This window comes from Dermacentor andersoni, chromosome 8 (genome assembly GCF_023375885.2).
Source record: "Dermacentor andersoni chromosome 8, qqDerAnde1_hic_scaffold, whole genome shotgun sequence".
In the NCBI taxonomy this organism is placed as follows: Eukaryota; Metazoa; Arthropoda; class Arachnida; order Ixodida; family Ixodidae; genus Dermacentor; species Dermacentor andersoni.
This window is the reverse complement of record NC_092821.1, coordinates 49,221,164-49,247,856: the sequence shown is the minus strand read 5'-3', so window position 1 is coordinate 49,247,856 and position 26,693 is coordinate 49,221,164. Positions and strand designations below refer to the sequence as shown.

At 46.9% G+C, this 26,693-nt stretch overlaps 1 protein-coding gene across 1 annotated transcript in view; it reads left to right on the top strand.

The window, feature by feature from the left end:
* LOC126526127 (fatty acid synthase-like) overlaps positions 1-26,693 on the top strand; it is a 114,981-nt gene that overhangs the window by 48,125 nt on the left and 40,163 nt on the right. The window contains exons 12-14 of the mRNA XM_072284065.1: positions 12,328-12,544; positions 18,150-18,401; positions 21,247-21,420. Of these exons, the coding sequence (XP_072140166.1) occupies positions 12,328-12,544; positions 18,150-18,401; positions 21,247-21,420 (643 nt within the window). The remainder of the gene's footprint in view (positions 1-12,327; positions 12,545-18,149; positions 18,402-21,246; positions 21,421-26,693) is intronic.

Genomic DNA, 26,693 nt, shown 5'->3' with positions numbered 1-26,693 from the left:
TTCGCGGCATCGTCGTGACACAATTGTCATACGTCCGTTGTCACCGCCATAGTAGTGCCGTTGTGTTCATTTAGTCATCATCATTCCAGCGCCGTGATATTGTCACGTGGTGGTGACGTAGAAGAACACAGTAGCAATACTGTGAACGAGAAAACTAACTTTTATTGGGCGAACTTGTGCCCACAAAACAGGCTACACTTATAGCACAACGAAAGCGGCGAACACAGTCGGCGATCGTCGGAAATCTGATCAGCGGGTCAAGCGCGTCGGCTTTTATACAGGATCGTCGAATGTTCCAGACTAATCGTTGGGACCCGCGTGCCTTCCACAAAGTTCTACACCATTCGAGTCAGGCGAATAAATCAGATAACAGAAGGTTCGTCGACAACAGACTGTGGATAGAAGCATCGATAACTTTCCAGAAACTTCGGATACATGCAAGCGCGTCCCGCGCTGTGCGATAAGATTTGTTAGGCGGCGAAACGTGGTCGCCCGATAAATATAAGTACACGTGTCAATACCCCCCTCTTAAACAGCATCGTCCCGATGCTACAAATATAAGAGAGCGACACACAAAAGGACACTTATTAAACATAAGTAACAAAACAACGAAAAGACATCAAGTCTAAAAGTCAGTTACGCGAAGTCCCAAAGTTCGTCAACGCTGGTGGTACGGCTTGAGTCGCACAACGTGGACAATTTCAGGTCGTGAGCGGCGCCGCTGTGACAGCGAAATGCCATCTGGCACGACCTCATAGTCCAGTGCGCCAATACGTCGGATGATCTTGTACGGTCCGAAATAGCGACGCAAGAGCTTCTCGCTCAGTCCTCGTCGGCGTATAGGGGTCCAAACCCAAACACCGTCACCGGGCTGGTACTCGATAAAGCGTCGTCGGAGGTTGTAGCGTCGGCTGTCGGTCCTCTGCTGGCTCTTGATCCGGAGGCGGGCGAGCTGTCGGGCTTCTTCGGCGCGCTGGAGATAGCTAGCGACGTCAACATTCTCTTCGTCAATGACGTGGGGCAGCATGGCGTCGAGCGTCGTCGTCGGGTTCCTGCCGTAAACCAGCTTAAACGGCGTGATCTGTGTTGTTTCTTGCACCGCCGTGTTGTAAGCGAAGGTTACATACGGCAGGACCGCGTCCCACGTCTTGTGCTCAACGTCGACGTACATCGCTAGCATGTCGGCGAGGGTCTTATTCAGGCGCTCCGTGAGACCATTAGTTTGCGGATGGTAGGCAGTTGTCCTCCTGTGGCTTGTCTGGCTATATTGCAGAATGGCTTGGGTGAGCTCTGCTGTAAAAGCCGTTCCTCTGTCGGTGATGAGGACTTCTGGGGCGCCATGTCGCAGCAGGATGTTCTCGACGAAAAATTTCGCCACCTCGGCTGCGCTGCCTTTCGGTAGAGCTTTTGTTTCAGCGAATCGGGTGAGATAGTCCGTCGCCACGACGATCCACTTATTCCCGGATGTTGACGTCGGAAACGGCCCCAACAAATCCATCCCAATCTGCTCGAATGGTCGACGAGGAGGTTCAATCGGCTGTAGTAACCCTGCTGGCCTTGTCGGTGGTGTCTTGCGTCGTTGACAGTCTCGGCATGTCTTGACGTAACGGGCGACGTCGGCGGTAAGACGCGGCCAGTAATACCTTTCATGTATCCTCGACAGCGTCCGGGAGAATCCGAGGTGCCCAGCAGTGGGATCGTCGTGTAAGGCGTGCAGTACTTCTGGACGCAGCGCCGACGGAACAACAAGAAGGTAGTTGGCACGGACTGGTGAAAAGTTTTTCTTCACGAGTAGGTTGTTTTGAAGCGTGAACGAAGATAATCCACGCTTAAATGCCCTAGGGACAACGTCGGTGTGCCCTTCCAAATACTCGACAAGGGCTTTTAGCTCCGGGTCCCCTCGTTGTTGATCAGCGAAGTCTTCCACGCTTATTATTCCAAGGAAGGCGTCGTCGTCCTCGTTATCTTGCGGCGGCGGGTCAATGGGGGCGCGTGATAGGCAATCGGCATCTGAGTGTTTTCGACCGGACTTGTATGTTACAGTGATGTCGTATTCTTGTAGTCTGAGGCTCCACCGTGCCAGCCGTCCTGAAGGGTCCTTTAAGTTAGCTAGCCAACACAACGCGTGATGGTCGCTGACCACTCTGAATGGCCTGCCATATAGGTAGGGGCGAAATTTCGCTGTAGCCCAAACGATGGCGAGGCATTCCTTTTCCGTTGTGGAATAATTGCCTTCCGCTTTTGACAACGACCGGCTAGCGTAAGCTATCACGTGTTCATGTCCATCTTTTCTCTGGACTAGGACGGCACCGAGGCCTAGGCTACTGGCGTCAGTGTGGATTTCGGTATCGGCGAGCTCGTCGAAGTGCGAAAGTACGGGCGGCGACAGCATGCGTCGTTTGAGTTCTTCAAATGCGTCGGCCTGCGGCGTTTCCCACTTGAACTCGATGTCACATTTAGTTAGCTGTGTCAGCGGCTCAGCGATGCGTGAAAAGTCCTTGACAAATCGCCTGTAGTAGGCACACATGCCAAGAAATCTACGCACTGCCTTCTTGTCGGTGGGCTGCGGGAACTTTGCGATGGCAGCTGTCTTCTGCGGGTCGGGGCGGACTCCAGACTTGCTGATGACGTGGCCTAGGAACAGAAGCTCATCGTAGGCGAAGCGGCACTTTTCTGGCTTCAGAGTGAGCCCTGATGACTTGATGGCCTTGAGTACTGTTGCGAGCCGCCTAAGGTGTTCGTCGAAATTTTCGGCGAAGACAACGACGTCATCCAAGTAAACGAGACAGGTCTGCCACTTCAATCCTGCTAAAACCGTGTCCATCACGCGCTGGAACGTTGCAGGCGCCGAGCACAGTCCAAATGGCATAACCTTGAACTCGTAGAGGCCGTCTGGGGTGATGAAGGCGGTCTTTTCGCGATCTCTTTCGTCGACTTCAATTTGCCAATAGCCAGACTTGAGGTCCATCGACGAGAAGTATTTAGCGTTGCAGAGCCGATCTAATGCGTCGTCTATCCGTGGGAGGGGGTATACATCCTTCTTCGTGATCTTGTTCAGTCGACGATAATCGACACAGAAACGTAGGGTTCCGTCCTTTTTCTTTACCAGGACAACAGGGGATGCCCACGGGCTTTTCGACGGCTGGATGATGTCGTCGCGCAGCATTTCGTCGACTTGTTCTCTTATAGCTTCACGTTCCCGCGTCGAAACTCGGTAAGGGCTCTGGCGTAGTGGTCGAGCGCATTCTTCGGTTATTATGCGATGCTTTGCGACTGGTGTTTGTTGAATCCTCGATGACGTCGAAAAGCAGCCTTTGTATCGTCGAAGCAGACTTCTGAGCTGTTGCTGCTTAATCACGGGGAGACTTGGACTTATGTCGAAGTCTGGCTCGGGAACTACGGTTGTCGGGGTAGATGCGATAGAATCCGAGAGGACAAAGGCATCGCTAATTTCCACAATTTCCTCGATGTATGCGATCGTCGTGCCCTTGTTGATGTGCTTGAACTCCTTGCTGAAGTTTGTCAGCAACACTTTCGTGTTTCCTCCGTGCAGTCGAGCGATCCCTCTTGCGACGCAAATTTCACGGTCGAGCAGTAGACGTTGGTCGCCTTCGATGACGCCTTCTACGTCAGCGGGTGTTTCGGTGCCGACCAAAATAACAATGCTGGAGCGAGGCGGGATGCTCACTTGATCTTCAAGCACACTCAAGGCGTGGTGACTACGAGGGCTCTCCGGCGGTATTGCATGATCTTCCGACAGCGTTATTGACTTCGACTTCAGGTCGATGACTGCGCCGTGTTGGTTGAGGAAGTCCATGCCGAGAATGACGTCTCGTGAACACTGTTGGAGGATAACGAAGGTGACAGGGTAAGTCCGGTCGTGAATGGTAATTCTTGCCGTGCACATTCCTGTCGGCGTAATCAGGTGTCCTCCAGCGGTCCGAATTTGAGGGCCTTCCCATGCAGTCTTAACCTTCTTCAACTGGACGGCGATGTGTCCACTCATTACGGAGTAATCGGCCCCTGTGTCGACTAAGGCAGTGACTGCGTGGCCGTCGAGAAGCACGTCGAGGTCGGTGGTTCTTTGTCTGGCGTTGCAGTTGGGTCTTGGCGTCGGATCACGGCTGCGTCGTGTTGATCTGAAGCTGGAACATCGCGTCGTCAAGTCGTCTTTCGTCGGTGTAGTCTTGGCTTCCCGACTTCTTCGGGACGGCGGCGTGTCGTCATGAAGTCGTCGAGATGGTTTCTTCGTCGTCTTCGTCGGCGGCGGAGGATCTTCGTCAGTTCGACGAACAGCAACCGCACCTCCATCGGTTGCTGCTTTTAGTTTTCCGGATATGGGCTGACGGACCGGCCCCGGGCTGGGCCAGTGTATGGTCGGCGCTGCGGTGACAGGTAGCGGCCTGGTGACGGCGAACGGGAAGCTCGTCGAGGGCTCCACTGAGTGGCGGCGAGGTAGTCGGCGATATCGCGAGGTCGTTCGCCAATCTGTGGCCGCGGCGCGTTAACGGCGAAACCTCGCAGTCCCATCTCCCGGTATGGGCATCGGCGGTAGATGTGCCCCGCTTCTCCGCAGTGGTAGCAGAGCGGGCGGTGGTCAGGAGCGCGCCAAATGTCCGTCTTCCTCGCGTAGGTCCGCTGGGCGACGGGTGGTCGTGCTGGCGCTGGCGGCGGCGGACGACGGAACTGCGGCGTGACAGGGCCCTGGCGCGGTCGCGGAGGGGGACCTTGACGGCGTGCGACGGCGGCGTAGGTCATCGCTTGCGGCTCAGGCTGGGGCGATACAGGGGCTACTCCAAGTTGTTGTTGGAGCTCTTCACGCACGGCGTCGGCAATCGAAGCCACTTGAGGCTGTGATGGTGCGAACAGCTTTTGTAGCTCCTCCCGCACGACCGCTCGGATAGCCTCGCGCAGGTCGTCGGTGGCCAGTGATTGAACTCCGGCGTAGTTCGTCGAGTTTGTGCGGCGGTCGAATTGCCGGTTTCGGATCTCGAGTGTCTTCTCGATGCTGGTGGCCTCGCGAAGAAACTCGTCCACGGTCTTCGGTGGGCTTCGTACCATTCCGGCAAAAAGTTCCTCCTTCACACCACGCATCAGCAGGCGGACTTTCTTCTCCTCGGGCATTTCAGGGTCGGCGTGGCGGAAGAGACGGCTCATTTCTTCCGTGTAGATCGCGGTCGTCTCATTAGGTAGCTGCACCCGGGTTTCTAATAGCGCTTGGGCTCGTTCTCGGCGTACGACGCTTGCGAACGTCTGCAGGAAGCCGCTTCGGAAAAGTTCCCAGGTCGTTAAGGTGGCTTCTCGGTTCTCGAACCACGTCCTGGCCGCGTCTTCCAAAGCGAAGAAGACATATCGCAGTTTGTCGTCGCTGTTCCAGTTGTTAAAGGTAGCGACTCTCTCGTACGTCTCGAGCCAGCTTTCCGGGTCCTCGAAAGTTGAACCGCGGAACGTCGGAGGCTCCCTGGGCTGCTGCAGCACGACGGGTGACGCTGGGGCTGCCATTGGGGTTGACGTGGTGGCCATCTTCCTAGTCGTCTCAGGCAAAAGTCCGTGCTCTGGGGGTAGTCCTTGCAGCCTGCGGCTACCTCGCTGGTTCTTAGCGACGTTGGTGTCTTCCGAGTGAGGGCTTGGGTCACGGCTTTGTGGGTGCGTCCGGTACATGAACGCAAAGCACCTCCACCAGATGTCACGTGGTGGTGACGTAGAAGAACACAGTAGCAATACTGTGAACGAGAAAACTAACTTTTATTGGGCGAACTTGTGCCCACAAAACAGGCTACACTTATAGCACAACGAAAGCGGCGAACACAGTCGGCGATCGTCGGAAATCTGATCAGCGGGTCAAGCGCGTCGGCTTTTATACAGGATCGTCGAATGTTCCAGACTAATCGTTGGGACCCGCGTGCCTTCCACAAAGTTCTACACCATTCGAGTCAGGCGAATAAATCAGATAACAGAAGGTTCGTCGACAACAGACTGTGGATAGAAGCATCGATAACTTTCCAGAAACTTCGGATACATGCAAGCGCGTCCCGCGCTGTGCGATAAGATTTGTTAGGCGGCGAAACGTGGTCGCCCGATAAATATAAGTACACGTGTCAATATGACTGTCGTCATGCTCTCGTTATCACGCTGTCTATCCCATCCCGTTGGCCCCAAATTTTTAATAGCTTAAAGATCAATTAGCGGCATTTAAACAAAGCCTTCGAAATATGACATAAAGCCACGTGACGGCACTCATGCGCTATCGTATTGCAGCGCTCTTAAGCGTGCTTCGAGCGAAAAAACTGTGCGCGCGGACCGTGGCGCAGGGGGCCGCCGCGGTTCCAGGCATCGGCTTCGCAGTGCGTCAGCATCTTTGACGGTGGCACACGGGGAGGCGATCAATGATAAGCGATAGAATCAAAGCACGGTTGAGGGCGCTGCAATGTGATAGTCTGAGCGCTGTCATGCGGTTTTATTTCATATTTCGAGGCCTTTCTTTCAACGCTGAAAAATATCGTCACATAGCATGTACGTGGACACAAACATTTGTGTCGGTCGTTTCGGAACCCCCCCTACAACTCGATGAAACGCACTTGGCCCTAAAAATATATTAAATATATTGAATAAGTGCTCTCGGTTTATAACTAATTAAGCGGAATATAAAAACATACTTTAAAAACGCCACAAGACGGCAAACAACATGTCGTTGACTTCTTCCATCTGCGGTTGACCTCTTTTTTTTTTAGTCATTTTTTCAGGTTACTTGAACTAGCCCGCATATACAAAGGTGCTGCCTTTGCAGCATTGGCCGGTACTGGACATAGTGTGAACCGGCACCACATATAGCGGAAACCGAGGCGGTCACGGATGCCAGGCGATGTATGTAAGCGCGGACGTAAGCTCTAATATAAGCACGCCATCATCGTAAGTCCGCCATCGTTCTTCTATCGTCATCATGTCGTCGTTGTCACGCCATCACTAAGAAACAATCGTCACAGTACCGTCATACCATCGTCATGCAGTCATCATCATGTATCCATGACGATACTGCCGTGGACGTTTCATGGTGACCATTCCAACATCGACATCCCACAATCGTAATGCCGTTGTCGTCATACCATCGTCATTCAAGCATCGTGATACCATGGCAGAAGTTCCATCGTCGTCAAACCTTGTTCTTCATTCCTTCTTCGTCATTCCATCGTAATCACTGCGTCATCGTCATAAATTCATCTTCACGCCACCATAATCATTTTTCCTAGTCATGCTGTCATGGTCATTCGATTGCCGTCATTGTGCCGGTCATTCCAGCGTCGCCGTGCTGTCGTTGTCATGCAGCTGTCTCCATGCCTCGTGGTCGTTTCGTCATTGTCATTCTAGAATTGTCATGATGCCGTTATTCTCATTTTATTGTCATCGTACAGTCGTCCTACCGTTGTCATCACGCCGTCGCAGTCAAGCCATCGTCCTTGCAGCATCTTCATCCCAATGTCCTCGAGCCGCCGCCGTTATTTTATCATTCTCATTCCATCTCTATCGTTCCATCATTTTCATTGCATCGTCTCCATGCACTCACGGTCGCTCCATCGTCGACATTATGTCTGAATCAATTCACGCCCGTCATGTGAACCTTTTCATACACTCGTCGTGCCATCGCCGTCGTTTCGTCGTGGTGGTTCCAGTGTCATCATCCTTTTATTTTCGTCATGCCTGCGTTGTCACGCCGTTGTTATCATGCAGTGATCAATACATCGTTTTCACACCGTCATCACGCGGTCGTATTCAGTCCATCATCATTCCATAGCTATCATACAAATGTCGCCGTGCCTTCGTAGTCATACTATGGTCGTGATACCGTCATGGTCGTTGTATCATCGCAATTCCAGCTTTCTCATCTAGTCCTCGTCATGCGTTTGTCGTAACGGTACCACTATCATTCCTTGATCGTTATCCCTTTTTGGTTATTCTATCTCAGTCATCCCATCTTCATCGCCGTACAGTTGTTGTTATGCCATCATGGTCGTTCAATCGTCGCCATTCTTTCGTACTTATTCCAGTGCTCTCATATCATTGTCGCCTTCCTCTCGTCGTCATACTACCATCGTCAGTGATTTTTCGTCGTGCTATCATCATCATACTCCACACTATGTATCTCATCGCATCGATCATTCTTACAAGGTTCACGTTCCTTCTTGCAGCAAAAATACATTTTCCCAGTCATTCGTACCTCGGACATCACTAGAGTGGAACCACCTTCCCGCAAACATAGTATCCATCAGCGATAATTTCTTGTTTCGTGATGCCTTAACCAACATTACTTGCTAGAATGCTGTTTCACGTACTTGTATAGCTTGTCCTTTTTTGTAATGTCTTTTGTAATTGCTCATTGTATTCCTACTGAATTATTTGTCAAATCGTATTTTTATGTTGTGTATTTTTCTTTTGTAAGACTTACTGTGTGAATTTACCTGTAACCCACTCCCCTCTGTAAAGCCTTCACAGGACTATAGGGTATAATAAATGAAATGAAATGAAATCACGTCAGTATAGCTGTTCCACCGTCGTAATTCAGTAGTAGTGATTCCAGTTTCTTCATCACATCGTGGTCATACCGTCATTGTTGTTCCAATGATGTCAATCTGTCGCAGTCATTCTGGTTTCTTCATCCCATTATCGTCACGTCGTGATCGCCATGCCGTTATCGCGACGCAGTCGTCGTTATTCCTTCGTCGTCATACATCGGATTCCCATGTTTGAGTGCAGAAATTTCTTGTTCAGCGAAGCGTTTCCTGGTGAAAATACGTCCAACTTTCTGATGCGATCACTTGCAAATGCTTGTTAAACAAGAACAGCGTTCTTGTCAAACACTTATGAAAGCTTCCTCTAAACCAATTCCAATGGCACGTGTGATCCGCTATTTTTTACCCTTACTTCTTTGAAAAACCTAAAGCACACCCCTAACCTTTCTATACCGAAACTATTCAACCCTTTTCGATATTGGCAGTTTATTTGTCGTCGCCTTACTGTGGCAACTGCCTTACCTTCAGCTAGTCCCTGGAAGAAGTGTGAACTATATAAATGCTGTCAATGAAATAAATTTTTTCTCTGACTTATTTAGTGCAATAGCCCCCGTTTTGACAAGCTCCTTCACATTATGGGGTTTTGCAATCGTGTATTTATTGTAAAGACCATTCTGTCTCCCCTTACCCCTCCTCCAGTGCAGGGCAGCAAACTGGATATCTATCTTCCAGTTGACTTCCCTGCCTCTCTCATCTCTTTTATCTCTCTCTCTCTCTCTCTACACACCAAAATCACCATCTCTTTATGAGGCGCGCCGTAGTGAGGGACTCCGGATTAGTTTTGACCACCTAGGGTTTTTGGACGTGCACCTAAATCTGAGTACACGGTTGTTTTTGCACTTCGCCCACATTGAAATGCGGCCGCTGTGGCCGGGATTTGATCGCGCGACCTCGTGCTTAGCAGCGCAACCCCAAAGCCACTTAGCAATCACAGCGGGTAAGACCAGCCTATTTGTCGAAACGTTGATTACGGTCTGATGATTTTCTAGTTCACCCACTGTTGATTACATGCAGAGCACATGTCTTTGCGAGGCTAGAGAGAGTTGGTCCCTCAGCGCGACGCAGGATAGAAATAGCGAATGTAAAAATGAACCGATCTAAAGTGTGAGAAATAAGACCTGAAACAAGCTACTACGGCTAAATTATCCACGTATTGAAAAATATGCAATTTATGGGTGCTACAACCTAAAGCTAGGCGCTATATCGTAAAGCTATTTCAAACTGTTTTTGTTACAATTCTCAAATAAGCCCTCTAAGGTTGGTCAAAATTTTAGGCGGCGAACCCCGCTTCGCCTTTCTTTCACGCGACGTCACGAAATCTGTGAAAACTCCTCGTCTGATATGACGGGTACACACTGAATATGCACTTGGAATAAGCAAAATAAAAATAAATATTTCCGATTCTACAACTTCATTGTCATTGCTATCTGGCAATGCCTCACCCTCTTGACTCACCTTCATTGTCTCTGCTATCTGGCAAAAGTGTTCGGGCGGCGCCCACTTCGGCTGTCTGGGATGCGACATCACAAAACTGTGAAAGCTGACCACGTCATAGTGGCGTGTACGCGTTAAAGATGCATTAATGTGCCGAACAATGTGAAGTTGTTTTTGGAATAGCCGGATACTTTCCCGTTGTGAAAGAAATAAAGTATGTCTGCCTACTGACAACTCAGACGCTGGCTACTCAGAGCTGCAGGGAAGCATGAATTTATTTGTGTATAATAAACACTTTTGCGTGGCACCTACTGCGCCACAAACACGCCTAAAGAGCTTGGAAACGTTCTACTATAGTACAACGTTCTCAAGTCCTTTCGGCACGTTTGCGACATCGCTCTGGCAAAACTTTTTTGCTGATGATCCGTGTTAATGTTATTTGAAACCAGCCGCTGCCGGCCGCTGCGATTTTCGACCAGCCACCGCAAACTAAGCAAGGGGAAGGTGGCCAATCGCAGACGTCGGCACCACGCTCCTTATCTGGTTATCTACATTCACTGCGCTTTCTCTGCGCGGCCGAAACCATCTCCACTGCTGCCGCTTCCTCGCCTCTGTTAGCTAATTAGATAAGAAAAACATCTGAAGTAACCCAATTCTATTCCCTTTAGAAGCGAACAAAAGTGACCAAGTATAAACGAGGGGAGCGCTTCAATGGCCTTTTCGAACAACGCTTGGGTACTTAAACTGGATTAGAAGATATTGGAATAAAAACAGGCTGCAATAGTTTTACGTTGCAAGGCCCATAATAACGCCCCTATGGCCGTGAGTAGCCCTGGCTGACACTGAAACTCCTCGAGCTAATTTTGCACATATGGGGTGGTGATCTTTGAATCTTATGCAATTTTTATTAATCGCTTGTAGCACATAGCATAATTCTTGTCACTGAGCCAGATTATTCAGAGGTGGACGTAACTACCACGACAAATCGAAACACATAATCAAGTAATTGACGAAACTTCGCTAGTTAACTTATTTAATTACTTTACCGCACGTATTGCAATTTGCGAATTCTAGCCCGTGAGCTGGCAAGACGTATCCACTTGAAATAAATTTCCAGGATGGCGCAAGTTCCTAGATACTATTTTCCAATGTGTGGAGCGAAATACACGTGGCTGTTCCAGTTGTTTTATCCTTCAATGCATAAAAGAGCGTTTTGTTACATAAGTGGCACGACAGCGTATTTTTACGGCAAGTTTGATGGCGCATATCTCCAAACTGGCGTCATTCTGGAAGTTCATTCCAAGTAGACACGCCTTGCAAACTCGAAAGCTTCAATTAGTAAATTTCAATATGTGACGTAAAGTAACTTATTCGAACTATACTTAGTAGGTTTCTGTTAATTCGTTGGATGTGTGTTTAGATTTCTCGTGCAAGTAATGTACTCCTCTCTGAATACTCCAGTTCAATGACTGCAATTGTGTTATCTGTAAGAGGCTATTGCTAAAAATTACATACACCTTAAATATGATCACCGTGTATACGCAAATACCCAAGAAAGTAGGCAGAAAGGCGGCGGACGTGATATACATTATCGTAAAAATCGCCAAACCACCTATGCATAGCGTTGAAGGCCTGGATTTGGCCTCCCAGCTCCGCCAAGTTCTTTTCATGCACTTTCATTTCCCTTTATCTTATCATGAATAAATTTCAATTGAAAGTAGCAGTCAGCTTCCCGTACGCTTTTCCCTGAGCAATTGTATGTTTGCTTCACACACACACAGATACACAGAGAGATAGAGAGAGAGACAGAGGAAAGGGGAAAGGCCGGGAGGTTAACCAGAGGGGAAGATCCGGTTTGCTACCCTACGCTGGGACGAGAGGGGAGGGGGAGGTAAAGTGATAGCAAAGTAGAGATAAAGAAAGAAAGGAGCATAGACATACAATTACAGTCGGTCACTGTCGCCGCATACTGTCACCTCACAGCACAGTAGCACTTGCAGCACTATAAACATCTGTTCAGGCTACAGCCACGTGTCCAATTCTGTTGCCTTTAAAAACTGCAGCAGTGCCCTCGTCGCCCTCTACTGCGATGGCTTGTGATGGCAGCATTTTAAAGTAAGTTCCTCTTTTAGAGGTCTTCGGTCAACGTGCGCTATCGCAATTGCGAGCGATTGTCTCTGTAAATTATAGCGAGGACAGTCACAGAGAAGATGTTGAAGAGTGTCCTCGTTACCACTTTGCTTCACAAGGTTCTATTATTGTCTATTAAAACGTCAAACGTGCAGTATGATGAATCTCACTATGTAACCACGTTCTCTATCACGTGCAGGGAAAGGACAACATTGCTACCATTGACATGGGCAGAAACGAGGCGAACGCTTACCTGGCTGGCCATCGGTTTGCCGGCAAGGTGGTATTCCCAGTCGGCGGTCATCTGCTGCTGGCATGGCAGACTCTGAGTAAACATCGGGGCCGATCTATAGAGGAGCTGCCCGTCATCTTGGAGAACATCAAACTTCACAAGAACATCGTCCTGCCTGAGACGGGTATGTAAGAAGCATATTGGGGGCGGACAGAAATGCGTCGTTCAGTAGCACAATTGTACTGATACTAAACAAGGAACATAGCACTGTGTAAGTAGGAGAAGTCAGAGTACATGGGCTAGCCAAGGAAAAAGGCTAAATCGCGTTAGCGAAATGTGCTTTTTAGGACATACTTTAGTATGGCAAGGAAAGTGCAATCCTGCGAAATGAAGCACAATGAAGCCAAAGAAAGATTATGGAAAGGTAATTGTTAGACTTATTTGATATATAAAAAATAATAAGCTAAACGAAAATAACAAGATTAATATTGTTGTTATTTGTAGTAGTAGTAATAGTAGTAGTAGTAGTAGTCGTAGTAGTAGTAGTAGTAGTAGTAGCAGCAGCAGCAGCAGCAGTAGTAGTAGTAGTAGTAGTAGTAGTAGTAGTAGTGATTGTATTAGTAAGTAGTATGAACTTAAACACTACCGGGCACTTACCAACTCGAGAGATGGGAAAATAATCGGTCTGATTTTAGAAATGTGTCAGCGGTAGGAATTTAGAAATCTCCAGTGAAAGCACAGGAAAGCATAAACTGCCGCAAGCGGGGACCGAAAGCACATCACACGTCTGCATTTGAAAGAAACATAACAATTAACCTCCCCTACCCTTTGCCTGGTTCCACTGTCTGTCATTTCGTATGATTGCGACTAACTAAGCGCGAGGAATGCGTGAAGGCAGCAGAACATTCGCGATGCGTAGGACTGAATAGTAACTGTTAAAAAACGCAACATTTTGTAAACATGAATACAGCTTCTAATGTAAAAAAAAATGTTTGCAGAACCCATCTCACAATTAATGCCGACGTTAATGCGATTAACATTGAAGCAATGTACTGACAGTCCGTATTACGCCCTGAAGGCGAGTTACGCATGAGGCGTGCATTGAGCAGCACTTCGCTCTTGCGCTTCCCTCTTGTCAAACAGCGCCGTCTAGCGGTTCCGCCACGAAGTCCGCGCTTGGCGCGTGTGCGAGTATATCTTCGGACGAGATTGTCTGAAAACAAATGATGCGGTTTCCATTCTGTGCAGCACCAGATAAATTTTTTGATATTTGTGCCATTGAAGAGTGACACATACGCAGTGACCCAGTTGGCATCATAGAGGTTCATTAAAAAAAAACGGCACATACCTAGTTGCACATTCCCAGCGACCCACGTTGGTCCGACGGTTGGTTTCGGATCTTGTTCCTTCAGCATAGCATCCCAATGCTCAACCCATTAGTCCGTGGACCCAAGTTGGTGGGAAATCGCTTAGACAGCCAGACAGGCTGGTAGACACGAAAAAGGGCAGTAAGTAGCCTAACAATCACCCGCCGCGGTGGCTTAGCGGCTATAGTGTTGCGCTACTGAGCATGGAGGTCACTGGATCAGATCAGATGTGGGCGAAGTGCAAAAAATCTCGCGTTCGGTCCGCTGGGGGCAACTTGAAGATACCCTGGTGATCAAAATTAATCCGGAGTCCCCCAATATGGAGTGCCTCGTAATCAAATCGAGTTTTGGCACCGTTACACCGGAAGCATTCAATTTAAACTCCTAACAATGCTAACAGCAATAAAATATTAAATACTACGAACGATAACCAATCCTAATTTACTTGATTTCTTAACTCACTATCGGCTATCACTCCGATATCCACCAAACATAAATTTCGAGCAACCTAGAGTTATCTGTGAAATTTTGGAAGCAAAGCTAATAATAGTCGTATGACACTTTGGTAAACGTTATTAGGACACTGTAATAAATGCGCATGCATAAACTTCACACACAGATGTGGCACAGGGTTACCACTTTATCGCAAAATTTCATTTTGGTGGCATTCGTAGTTCTGCTTGGACAACAGGCTGAATTGCGTACTGCTTGTAAAACACACTCACAGCGCTGTGGAATACTTGCAAACGTAATGCACTGTCAAAGCTATAACAACAGCACTCTCTAAGAACTTTGCCTACACATCACCCATTACTTGGCCATTACTTTCAGCAAACATAAAAAAATTCAACCTTTATACCCCGAGTACTCCGGGCAAACCTCGTATAACCCATAGGAATACGGGAAAGAGCGAGGGTTTAATGTTTATTTTACGCCCCTGATTGTGCCCCAAGAACATAAAACTTTGAAACACATTGCACCCGGAATTTCGGGCATTTATTCTCATTTTAAATGGCGTGTAACACATAGTTCTGCTGGGATCTTGAGAAACAGCTGATAATGGCTGCGTGATACTTTCTAAAGCTTGCGTAACTTATTCTTTTAATCAATATTCAATCTATACACATTTAACCATGCAGACAATTTTTTCATAGAGTCCCCCGCCCCCCTTTTTTTTTTGTGGCATGTTTAGTAATGCCACGACGGCATGCTAAATTTTGAACCACTCGTAAAACACACTCATCACGCTCCGGAGCACTTCTACACGTAATTTATTTCAAAGGCCGCAACTAACCCATACATATTCCATTTTGCCTGCACACTACTCATAACGCGCTCCATACTATTGCCAAATAAAAACTTGGTTCAAGCGAAAGTTCCCTCAGGACACTAGGAATGTAGTGTTAAGTGACCATGTAACGCTTTGGAGCACTTGCTTGAGAGCGTTACCGAAAGGCTGTATTTATTCCCCACTTAATTATTTCGCACATGAATTTCGCACGTAAGTTCCGCCCGTTATCGCCTAAATGTCACTTAGGTGGCATCAGTAGCTATTCCAAGGCAGTAGGCTACGCTTTGCGCCACTCACAAAACACACTGGTAACGCTCCGGAGCACTTGCAAACGTATTTGTTGCAACAGTTGCAATAAACCAACCAACTTTGAACTTTCCCTACACATTACGCATAACGTGCCCCTTAGTTTCTCCAAAGAAAAACGAGGCCCCTTGGCGAGTTCATCGAGAATCTTAGCGAAGCAAACTAAGCCCCGTATGACGCATGGATAAAAGGAGAAAGCGAGGATTCAGTTAGTATTTGTAACGCCTCTTATTACGCCAGGAACGTGATTGCTTCGCGACACATTAGACGCAACATTCCCGTAATATTCCTTGAGTTTGGTTTGGTGTGTTGTTAAGCTGTTTTAGGACTCTGGAAACATTGTGGTTAACCGGAGTATAACACTCTGGAATAAACAAATAAATAATTTTATACCTACGCAGAATGAGCATGTGCCAATCATCACTCGCACTAAACTTCCTATTTTAACGACATAAAAACAATGTGACCTCGATAGTTTACTGAAGGAAAACCGACTACACGCTTTGTATAACGCATACAATTTCCTAAAAGTTGTATTCAGTAACACTTCCGAAGCACATAATACAAACGTCAGAGTTTCGGTGGATTTCACCAAAACTAGCCACTATTGTCTCTAAATATGAAGTTTTTGCAATTCTTCGTCTTCGCAGTGAATCTTGGAAACTCTGTAAGCGTTTAATAAAACTGATCTTTCTACACGGGCTGAAAACGAGGGTTTAGCCATTTTCATTTAACCCCTTATTAACAGACGTACTTTGAACTTCAAAATTTGCCTTCGTATTGCCCCAGACATTCATCACATTCTTTCAACGTATAAGTTTCGTAACCGATCTAGTTTATTTATCAGAAAACTGAAAAATGCATATAATGTCCTTGTGTGCTTCTAGTTGCTGACAGCATCGATGTAAAAATTATATTGCTGTATTTGCGGGACCAGTGCTTCAAATATTGCACTGATGATGTCTACGTTAAATTGACCACAAAAGGTAAACATTAACTAAGTTTGTAATAAGAATTTGTCCTCACGAAACTCTCACTGTTATTTATACGGTTTACAAAAGTGCATTAATAGCAGTTGACATGGAAGCTAAAGTCTCCGTTTTCGGAATTTTGTCGCTACGTCTCATTGTCACAGACCTCACTGTGAGGTCCTAGAATTTGTAGTAACTTGGCGCACATGGCCTGCTCTTGTGTTGAAGAAAATTGCAACTTTGCTTATTTGAGTCGCTCTTTCCTTCTAAGCAGTAAATATTTCTTTATTAATGAACGGTTAACAAGTACAAGAAACGGTGCCAGAATTTGTGACGTCACGATGAACCTAGCGTGAATTTTAAGGAGACGTCAGCACATGTTTATGGTCGTTCTGCCTTTCCTATCGTACAACGCCTGCAGTCACGGTAATACTGGTATCTCTGGCATTACAAGAGTGCAGTTCAGTGATCTGTATCCGCTTAATATTCCTGCTAAGCATCCCATTTAGATGAGTACTGGCACACACATTCAAAGTCGCAGAAAATGTATACCAGCCGGGCATTATATATAAAATATTAACTTTGTAGAGTGTGAATGTTAGAAAACAGTTATCAGATGTTTGACTGGGATACCAAAGTCGATCGCAAAATTGCAAAGCTGCATTCACGCGCTCTGCCCTTTGTGTAGTGACATAGCGCAATGTTTGCTGATGTTATGTAAAAGTAAGGCTAAGTGTGCCGATGTTGCTCATAAAAAAGAATAAAGAATCGAGCGTGCGTTTCTTCTGGCTGCGTTCTTGTGTGGTAGGAACGGATAAGCCAGTGCATCGTGACTTCATGACGTATGCACCACACCGGCGCACAAACCGAAACTGCGTCGTGCAAACAAAACTTATAGAACGGTACTCACCACTTCAGCTGCATTTTCACGCTTTAGTTGCATGTTGTCAAAATAGGTGTGTAGCTCTCGACTACGGCGTCCGTCGTAGCTCACTGGGAAGTTCCTAGACGTCAAACTGCACAGTGTCTAACGAGTAGCATCGATGTCGAGTTCAACCCACGTTTCTGTACCTGCTATCTTATCTAGCCGGTGTCCGCCGTTTTCATTGGCTGCTCCCGGAGACAGCGCCGTGTAAAAAATGTGAGCTGCTGTATCACGGGGTTCAATCGTTGTATGTCACAGGATATGTTCCACAGTTCCTAACGAGTAGCATTGTTGTCGAGTTCAACCCAGGTTTCAGTACCTGGTACCTAGACGGTGTCCGCCAGATTTAATTGGCCGATCCCGGAGACAGCGCCGTTTAAAAAATGTGGGCCGCTGTATCACGGGGGTCAATCTTTATATGTCACAGGATATGTTCCACAAGGTAAGGGTGCTCTTCAATGTCGGACGCCAATTTGGGTCACTGCGTATCACACCATCAAACAGCTACATAGTGACATAAACGCAATGCTTCGCATTAGTTTAGAAGAACTTGTTGTTGGGCGAGTTGGTAGATATTAGCGAACATTGGACATGGACTGCGCCCGTCCATGTCCCATGCTGTCTTTGTGGTTTGTTTGTTCGCGCAGTTAAACAATGTTCGCTTCGCATTACGTCGATGTCAACTGCAGTTGATTATACGTAGCATTGTATCAGTAGTAAGTTAATTAGTCTGCTGCGAAGCTTTCAAGCATTCTATATTTTATAAGGCTTCTACTTTCACGTGCCACAAAGATGTGAGTAATCGAAACTATCGATTCAGTGCTCCTTTGAGCATTATACATTCGTTGGTTAATATTGCATTCCAGTGTACGTGTCTGAGCGACAGTGCGCTTTGTTGAATGCATTAAAGAGAGTCTCCCGTGTACCAGGCATTGTGCGACTTGTGACCATCGTGCGCTCCTCCGGCGAGTTCGAGGTGATCGAGGACGGCGAGATGGCAGCAAGTGGTTGCATTCGCGCGGCCGAAGGTGAAACCTCGCCGATCGACGTGGAGTTGCCGGTGGACTCTGCCGAGGCCATAACATATGACCTAGACGCGGAGGACATATACAAGGACCTCGCCCAGCGTGGTTATGACTACCGAGGAGCTTTCCGAGGCATCATTAAGGCTGACATACTAGGTGAGATTTTGAAGACAATGTCGTTTTTTGCGACTTATCATCACCATACCGCATTGGCCGTGCGTTTCTAACCTATTCCATGGGCTGATAGGATCTAGGAGACAACGCAGTCTAAAATATGGGCCCATCTCGAAGGTAGATCAGTCAAGGTGTGTGGTACGTTTCCGTCGGTATGTGCACTCTACCATTTAGGTCAATTCCAGAGGTAGTGCAGTCAGAAATGTGGGCCGAGTGCAAAGAAAGTCCAGTAAGAACATTAGGCGTTCGACGCTGCTGCTATACCCCTCACGTGAGTCGTGGCGCGATAGAGTGCCGTGCTCAACGACGCTGCAGTGTTCCCTTCTTCAACTCACTCGGAAAGGAATTTTCTTTGATCGACGTCAAGTAGAGGTTGAATCGCCTTCCATCTTTCTTGCGGTGCGCTGCACCATATAGCTATTTGCTGTTAACCTCGTATCAACCAAAGGCCTACTTTTACTCGCATGGATGCATTGAGAACGGAGATCTACTTGGCTTCGACTACGACAGTCTAAATTTTTGCAATACAAGCTTAGACTAGAGTCACGAAGTTCTTAAAAAAAGTTGACAAAGACATTTGGCATAATTATGCGCTAGTCACTCTCCTAGTTCGCGACACTTGTGTCCGCCTAAGCGCATAAAAGCATGTGCATGAGATTTGCGTAGCATGTCTATTAATATTACTCTTCCTTTAAATTTTAAGGCATTGCACATTTCTGATAACGCAATGCACTACAAAGAGTGTGAGCATATCATCCTTTAGGTCTCTAGCGCTTTGGCGACGCGGGCAAGGAAGAAACGACAAGAACGCTCCGCGACCTTGTCTTTGTCACCTATGCCCTATGGTTCTAATGACTGTATCAAAACAATTATCTCAGAAGTCTGTACATCTCATTATCTTCCTGTTCAGGCTTACACTATACAGTGTGTTTCCAACATAAACTCTTTTTTAATAGCCGTCTAAATGCGAATATCAACAATCCAGCTATGAAACACTCCTCTAGTACTACTACTACTTCCCAGTTTGTCACAATGCTCCGTATTCTATTCCTTGCGCAGTAGATACGATGTCGCACTCTTCGAGCAGCGATCTTGACGTTGTGGCCAGTGCGTAATGGGTGCAGGGTGGTAGTGTATCGCGTGAATACCCTGTAACTAACTTCACAACTATACAGGGAAGAATTGTGCACGTGATTGGGCCCCTCTCTCGTGATCTACGAAGTCTTAATAGCCGAGCGAAACGTTTAGAGCAACCATTGCAAATGGATTGCCAGATGCTGAATGATGTACCACTGTCCAGACGATAAATGCAAATGTTCTTCTGCATTATTTTTATAGAAAACTACATAGACTCTTCTCGACAATGTTTCGCGGCAAGGAATGCTGAGATGTCACAAACGCGGAGATTTAACGAACCGCGTTCATTATTCAAAAATCCGTCTTCGACCTTTCGCGTAAAAAAGCTCAGCTTACCAAATGATTATTTTTTCCTCGTTTTTGTGCTAGTCATGAATAGAGCAATGTATTTTTTTTAAGTAGAGGGCAGAAGTGAGACAGATAAAAGTTCTAAGGAAAGAAACTGCTTCTTAACCGTCCTTGTAAGCTTCTTTGACGCAAATCACAGGCCGTTCATGAGGTACCGTGTTCCCCACAAGAAAGGGTCAAGTCAATTGGGCCGTAGCGCGAGCGTTTAACCTGAAGATGAAAATTGTCGGTGAGTTTGTAACAGGCGCGGCTGGGTTTAACGATGCATTTCGATGCTTACATAATGAGCTCATATAATGAATTTCGGTTTACGCGATCTTGGGTGCATAGAAAGTCACATGTTTGATGTACACTTGCTTTGTGTACATCGAGAGTTCCCGATGAACGCTTGTGCTATGTGTGTTCACGGCTTCCGTGCACACTCTTGTATTGAAAAGTAGTCAACCGTGACCCAATGAAAATATACTTTATACATGTTTATTGTCTTTTCGTAATTGTCAGCTCTCCCGAATTTTACGGATCTTTTCGAATTGGAGTTTCCTAAAAGAATGTGTGAATGTTGCGTCAAGATTTACGAAGAATGCTGTGCACGACAAAGACTCGTTCGTCGGTCTCCGAGCCCCCTATTGGAAGTGTTCCTATGGCGACCAAGTGCAGGAAAGGCGCAACAGCGAAAAATGGTCGAGACAAGTTCCTGAAGCTGGCGAATTCTGCAACAGCAAATTCATTGATAAACTGGTACATAAAGAATGATTGGTTGCATGTTAGTCGCGGTTGTGCCAACTTTGCTGGTGCTACTTATTGGCCCCGTCTAAAGCTAAATCACAGTTGCTAGAGTGCGTACATATCCCGCGAAAGGCATATGTGCTCAATTCAAACTTTAAATAAACAAGTGCTACCCTTCTCCCACTCTCCCGGCAATCCCACAACTCGGTGTTCTTGTACGAATGCAGTTTCCAACGTGCGCTCTCATGGTTTCCGAATTCTTCAACGTAGTTAAAGCTGTCGCGTATCTCGAGCTATTGTTACCGCTGTCTCTCTCCTCTACCGCCGCACAAACAGCTATGCTATCGATGTGCTCAGGAGTGCTCTTTCCAACGTAAATGGAAGAACAGGTACACGCAGCTACATAACTTTATACGTTTCGTTGCCCCATTGTCTTGCGCTGCAAGGTTTCGACTAGTCGGCTAGCCTTACCGTCTTCTTTTGTGCCCACCAAACCACCACGAGTTTGGGCTTAATTATTATGACCGATTACATACAAGTATTGATACAGTATAGCGTATCTCATATGCTGTGCTCAACAACATTGGATTATTCATTGGCTTACCATTTTTACCAGGGCCGCATGGAATGCTCCAATGGCAGGGTATGTGGGTGACCTTCTTCGACAGCATGATTCAGTACATCATGTTCAAAAGCCCCGGTAGAGATCTCCGCATGACTGCCAGCATTGAATCTTGTCGCTTCGACCCCTACATTCACGCCGAAGTCATCAAGAAGGCCGGCAGCACAGGTGAGCTTTCCATTCCCAAATTGCACATCTAAATACTGTGATCGCCGACTATTTCAGCGTGCTTATTAAGTGAGGGCAAATAGTGAATATTTCTGGCGTGCTTCATGTCGCTCACTTTTGTACAGAGAGAGCTAGAGTTTGGCTTTAAGAGCGGGCCCGAGACAGCGTGTACGCGCCTACTATTCTGAACCGGGAAAGCAGAGCAGTGAATGAAGAAGGATAAAAAGAGGTGATGGTGGGAACAGAAAGAATCGGTCCCTTACATGCAATAAATATTTACCCAATTCTTTCATCAAACCCTCGAGTAAAAGCACAAGGTGCGGGCTGTAGTCACAGGCCTGCACATTTTACGCACTACGTACTTCTTGCACACACACGCTTTGTATGCGAAGCATTATTTGCCTCAACCTTGGCATTTTGCGGCGTATATAGGTGACTGGTAGGTTATAGTCTCGTCTCACTCTAATAAAACAAATCACCGGCAATTACAATACTTCCTAATGCAAAATTTTAGCGCAGCTCTATAGGACTTTTCATTTCGCGATATGTTGGCTGGCGCGGACAACCCTTATCGTGTGGCACGTTCCAAATGGAGTGAAGGGTGGCGCGATCGCCTCTATAATCTGGACATCGCGAGAGGCAGCGCTTAGGTGACGTGTGGGCGCGATGCAGACAGACCTCCCAGAGGACGCGCTCTACTCTGGCGCCATCTCGTAGCCATCATCGCCGCCACTACGCTTTCTTCTCACGGTTTCACCATACCCTCCTTCCACTTTCCGACTCGAGGTTGCGCTGCACCTTCCTCCTTCGCTTTCCTCCTCGCGTCTTTCGGCCTCCGCTGCGCTCCGCGTTCGCTCTTTCATTCTTCGCCGTGTTCGTTCGCTCCGTCACGCTGACGCTGACGCTCGCCGCACGAACGGGTGCCTAATTAAGAGCTGGGCTCCAAAAAAGAAATAAATGTGTGAGCGACGGTGGAATTGAACCTCTGCTGTCGAGTGCCTAACCTACGTCGTTGCCATTTGTATGTGCTGTATAAACCTGACCACTTCTTCTAACCTCACTAAGGCCAGTGATATCGCAAACAATGCCTGATAGCTCCTCAGAGAGTCCTGCTAAGCTAGCTTCACTCGAGAGAGTTCGGGTGGCAAATATTGCGAGGGTCAGTCTCCATTGGCGGCCTGTCCCGGTTCAGAGATCGTGTCGTGCTCTAACCATTAGGCCAAGGTCGGTTTCTTTCTTATCTATTTGGATAGTAATTATGTGGACACTCCAGGCACATATCTGCCGTAGGCGTCGATGTCGACGTCGCCGTGAGGTTACTTGTAAAATCCAAGGGCCATAAAATCGTCGCTGCGCACCGTATGCTATATGTGCCAGTGAAAGCGTGCAAGGGTGAGCCGGCAAACGCGGCTCAATCGCGCGCGTGCGAGTGAGGAAGTAGGGGCGCAAGCGCACCCTCTTGTGTCACTCACGAGGGAGGAGGGGTGGGGCGCTCTCCGGCGGGTGCTGCTTACGACGCGGCCGTATCCTGAAAGCGATCAGCGACGTGGCCAAAGTGCGCGCCCGCGCGGGCCTCATCTACAAAGTGATCTGCGATGTTTTCAGAGTGCGCGTAGTGCCAGTAGCTTCGTATACACTATGCTTTCGAGGTTTCGTAGGCGTTGAAGCGAGAGTTTCATGAAGGTGAAATAACTCGTTGCGGCTGCGCAGTTCCTTACTCCAGCATTTTCACAGCAAGTTTACGCAGCCATCGAGTGTAATATGTTCATGTTTACCTATGCGCGCGTTACACAGTGCTTGTTTATTTGGTTAGTCAGCGAATGTTTACAAGTTTATACGGCCGATAAACTACGTTCTTGCTTCCTATATCTGTCTAATATTTTTGCTGTCGCAATCGATGCTTCGCCTTTCGGGCGAAATAGCGACTTTTTTTTTCTATTGCCTACTTTTCGACACCCGCAAAAGTCCAACGCTTGTCTAGTGCAAAAAGCGCATGCCGCTAGTTGTTCAGTACAGCCCACTAAAAACGCTTGGCATTCGCCATTCAGCTCAATAATCTGAACCAATGTTACTCTTCAGGCAATTGGTTACAAACTTCGTTAGTGTAGCATATGCTTTTTTATAAAGTTGAACCGAGTAGGACGTACAAACAACATATCACCCGCCGTGGTTGCTCAGTGGCTATGGTGTTAGGCTGCTGAGCACGAGGTCGCGGGATCGAATCCCGGCCATGGCGGCCGCATTTCGATGGGGGCGAAATGCGAAAACACCCGTGTACTTAGATTTAGGTGCACGTTAAAGAACCCCAGGTGGTCGAAATTTCCGGAGTCCTCCACTACGGCGTGCCTCATAATCAGAAAGTGGTTTTGGCACGTAAAACCCCATAATTTAATTTAAACAACATATCGGATAGCCGAACGTATACGCCATAGGCCGCACGAGCTTAACAAGATGAACATATCTAGCGGCACCACTTTCTCATTTTTCGTGGGAAGGAACGAAGTGCCGTCGGGCGTTATCGCAAGTCATATTTCAATATCCTCTGCATGATGCCCAGGGCAGCACTACAGCGCACCAGTTAAAAAAAAGCATGTTTTATTGTCTTTACGGCATCAACGGCATCAACGGCAATCTTAGGACCAGGGCGCAAAATTATTTTTCCTGAAAGCCAACTTATAGTGTGTGCGTAGGAAATTTCAAAAAGAAGAGTCTCACTGATTGCCGCACTCTCATCTGCCTTACGCATTTATGGCGATCTCTTTCCAGTCCAATACAATATATAGTGCGATATAGCGGCCCTGGTGAAACCGAATCGTTCAGATTTTTGTACAACCTTATTTTTGGTACATGACTAAGGCTTTCGCTCGCACTTTCAAAAATTTAGAAGCCTCTAATACTTCCTTCATAAACCCACTCAAACAAACAAGAATGAAGGGCATGTTCACACACGAAGTCAGGCGGAGCAATATCAATGTTTGAGTATATGACAGCTCTCAAAAATGAGTCAGTTTGGTATCTCAAGTAGAAAACACGTGATACTATTTGCTTTCTGACGATGGAAACCGAACATCCAAGTCCGCTCAGTCAGATAACCCTGCAGGCAGTGAGGCAATCGAATCCTCGTTTTTTTTTTTTTTTTTTTAATCTAAAGGTTGCAAACTCGAATTCACCTCTAGGCTTGCAGTGGCGCCTGACACTGGCAGAAATGCCGAGAGCCAGTGGGGCTATAATAATCCACGTACAACCAAATTAGGACGACACATTAAACTTTAATAAAAGACACTTCCTCACCAGAACAGGAATTGACCTCCCTGGTGCAGTGCTCGGCCACACGCTCTCAAATGACTGATTCGATCAACCAATAGCCATCACTCCTCAGCAGCTGTGGAACACCTGACTAAGGCCTCGTTCAGACCTGTAACGCAGAAGAGGGTGCTAAGAATCTCTGGACTCGGACAGGCCACCAATGGAAACTGACACTGGCAATATTTACCCCCCGAACTCTCTCGAGTGAAGCTAGCTTAACAGGACTCTCTGGGGAACTACCATGCATTGTTTGGGATAGTACTGGCCTTACTGAGGTTAGAAGAACTGGTGAGGTTTATACAGCACGGACAAATGACCACGTCCTCTTCTATAGAGAACTTCCGAAAAAGAAGCAGTACAGAGTAGGATTGCTAATCGATAAGGACATAGCGGGCAACAATAAATAATTCTACAGCATTAATTAGAGGATACCAGTAGAGGTATAGATTAAAGGCAGTACAAACCTACGCTATAACCTCTCATCATGATGATAATGAAATAGATCAGTTTTATGAAGATGTTCAATTAGCGATGATAAAAGTGCAAATTCAGTATACTGTAGTAATGGGCGACCTCAATGCAAATGCGGGGAAAATCAGGCTGGCGAACAAGCAATTGGCAACTACGGCGTCGATTCTAAAAACACTCCAAGAGTGAGCTTGGCAGAATTCGGGGAAAGAAATAAGCCAACAGGAGTAACTCTCGATTTATTCAAAGATGGAGGAGAAATACTGCTTGAAAAACTTGCGGCCTTTTATACGAACTGACGTTGACTTCAATGGTTCCAGAGAACTGGAAGGATGCCAACGTTTACTAATCCACAAAAAGGCAGACGTTAAAGAATTGAAAAATTGCAAACCCATTAGCTTACTTCCAGTATCATATGAAATATTCATCATGATAATCTCCAATAGAGCAAGGGCAACACTGTACTTTAGTCACCCATGGAAGGCAGGTTTTATGAAGGGATACTCTACATTGGATCACATCCATGTCACCAATCAGCGAATCGAGAAATCCACAGAGTACAATCAGCCTCTCTATACGGCTTTCCTAGATTACGAAAAGGCATTCATTCAGTAGAGATACCATTAGTCACAGAGGCATTCGGCAATCAAGGAGCACAGGGCGCTTTTGTAATTATCTTGGAAAATATCTACAGAGGTTCCACAGCTACCCTAATTCTCCATAAGAAAAGTAGGTAGATACCGATAAATAAAGGAATCAGATAAGAGGACACAATCTCACCGATGCTATTCAGGGCAGGCTTGGAAGGAATATTCAAGCTATTAGACTGGGAAGGCTTAGGAGCCAGGATCAAACGCGAATATCTCACCGACTTTCGATTTGCAGATGTCCTTATCCTGTTCAGCAACACTGCATGGACGAGTTACAACAAATGATTGAGGTCCTTAAAACAGTCAATATAAGAGTGGGCTTGGAAATTAATATGCAGGAGACAAAGGTAGTGATTGATAGTGTGGCGAGGCAACAAAAGTTCGGGATCGCCAGTCAGCCTTTAGGGTCTGTGAAGGAGTACGTTTACCTAGGTCAACTAATCACAGGGAATCCTGACCAAGAGAAGGAAATTCACAGAAGAATAAAAATGGGTTGGAATGGATACGGCAGACATTGTCAGATCCTAACCGGAAGATTACCATTATCATGAAAAAGAAAGGCGCATAATCAGTGCATTCTACTGGTGCTAACATATGGGGAAGAAACTTTGAGAGTGACGAAGAAGCTCGAAGAGCGATGGAACGGAGAATGTTAGGCGTAACGTTAAGACATGGGAAGAGAGCGATGTAGATTAGAGAGCAAACGGGGATAGCCGATATTCTAATCTACATTAATAGGGAAAATAGCCGGCCATTATGTGCGTATGTTAGATAACCGGTGGGCCATTAGGGTCACAGAATGAGTACCAAAAGAAGGGAAGCACAGTCGAGGACGGCAGAAGACTAGGC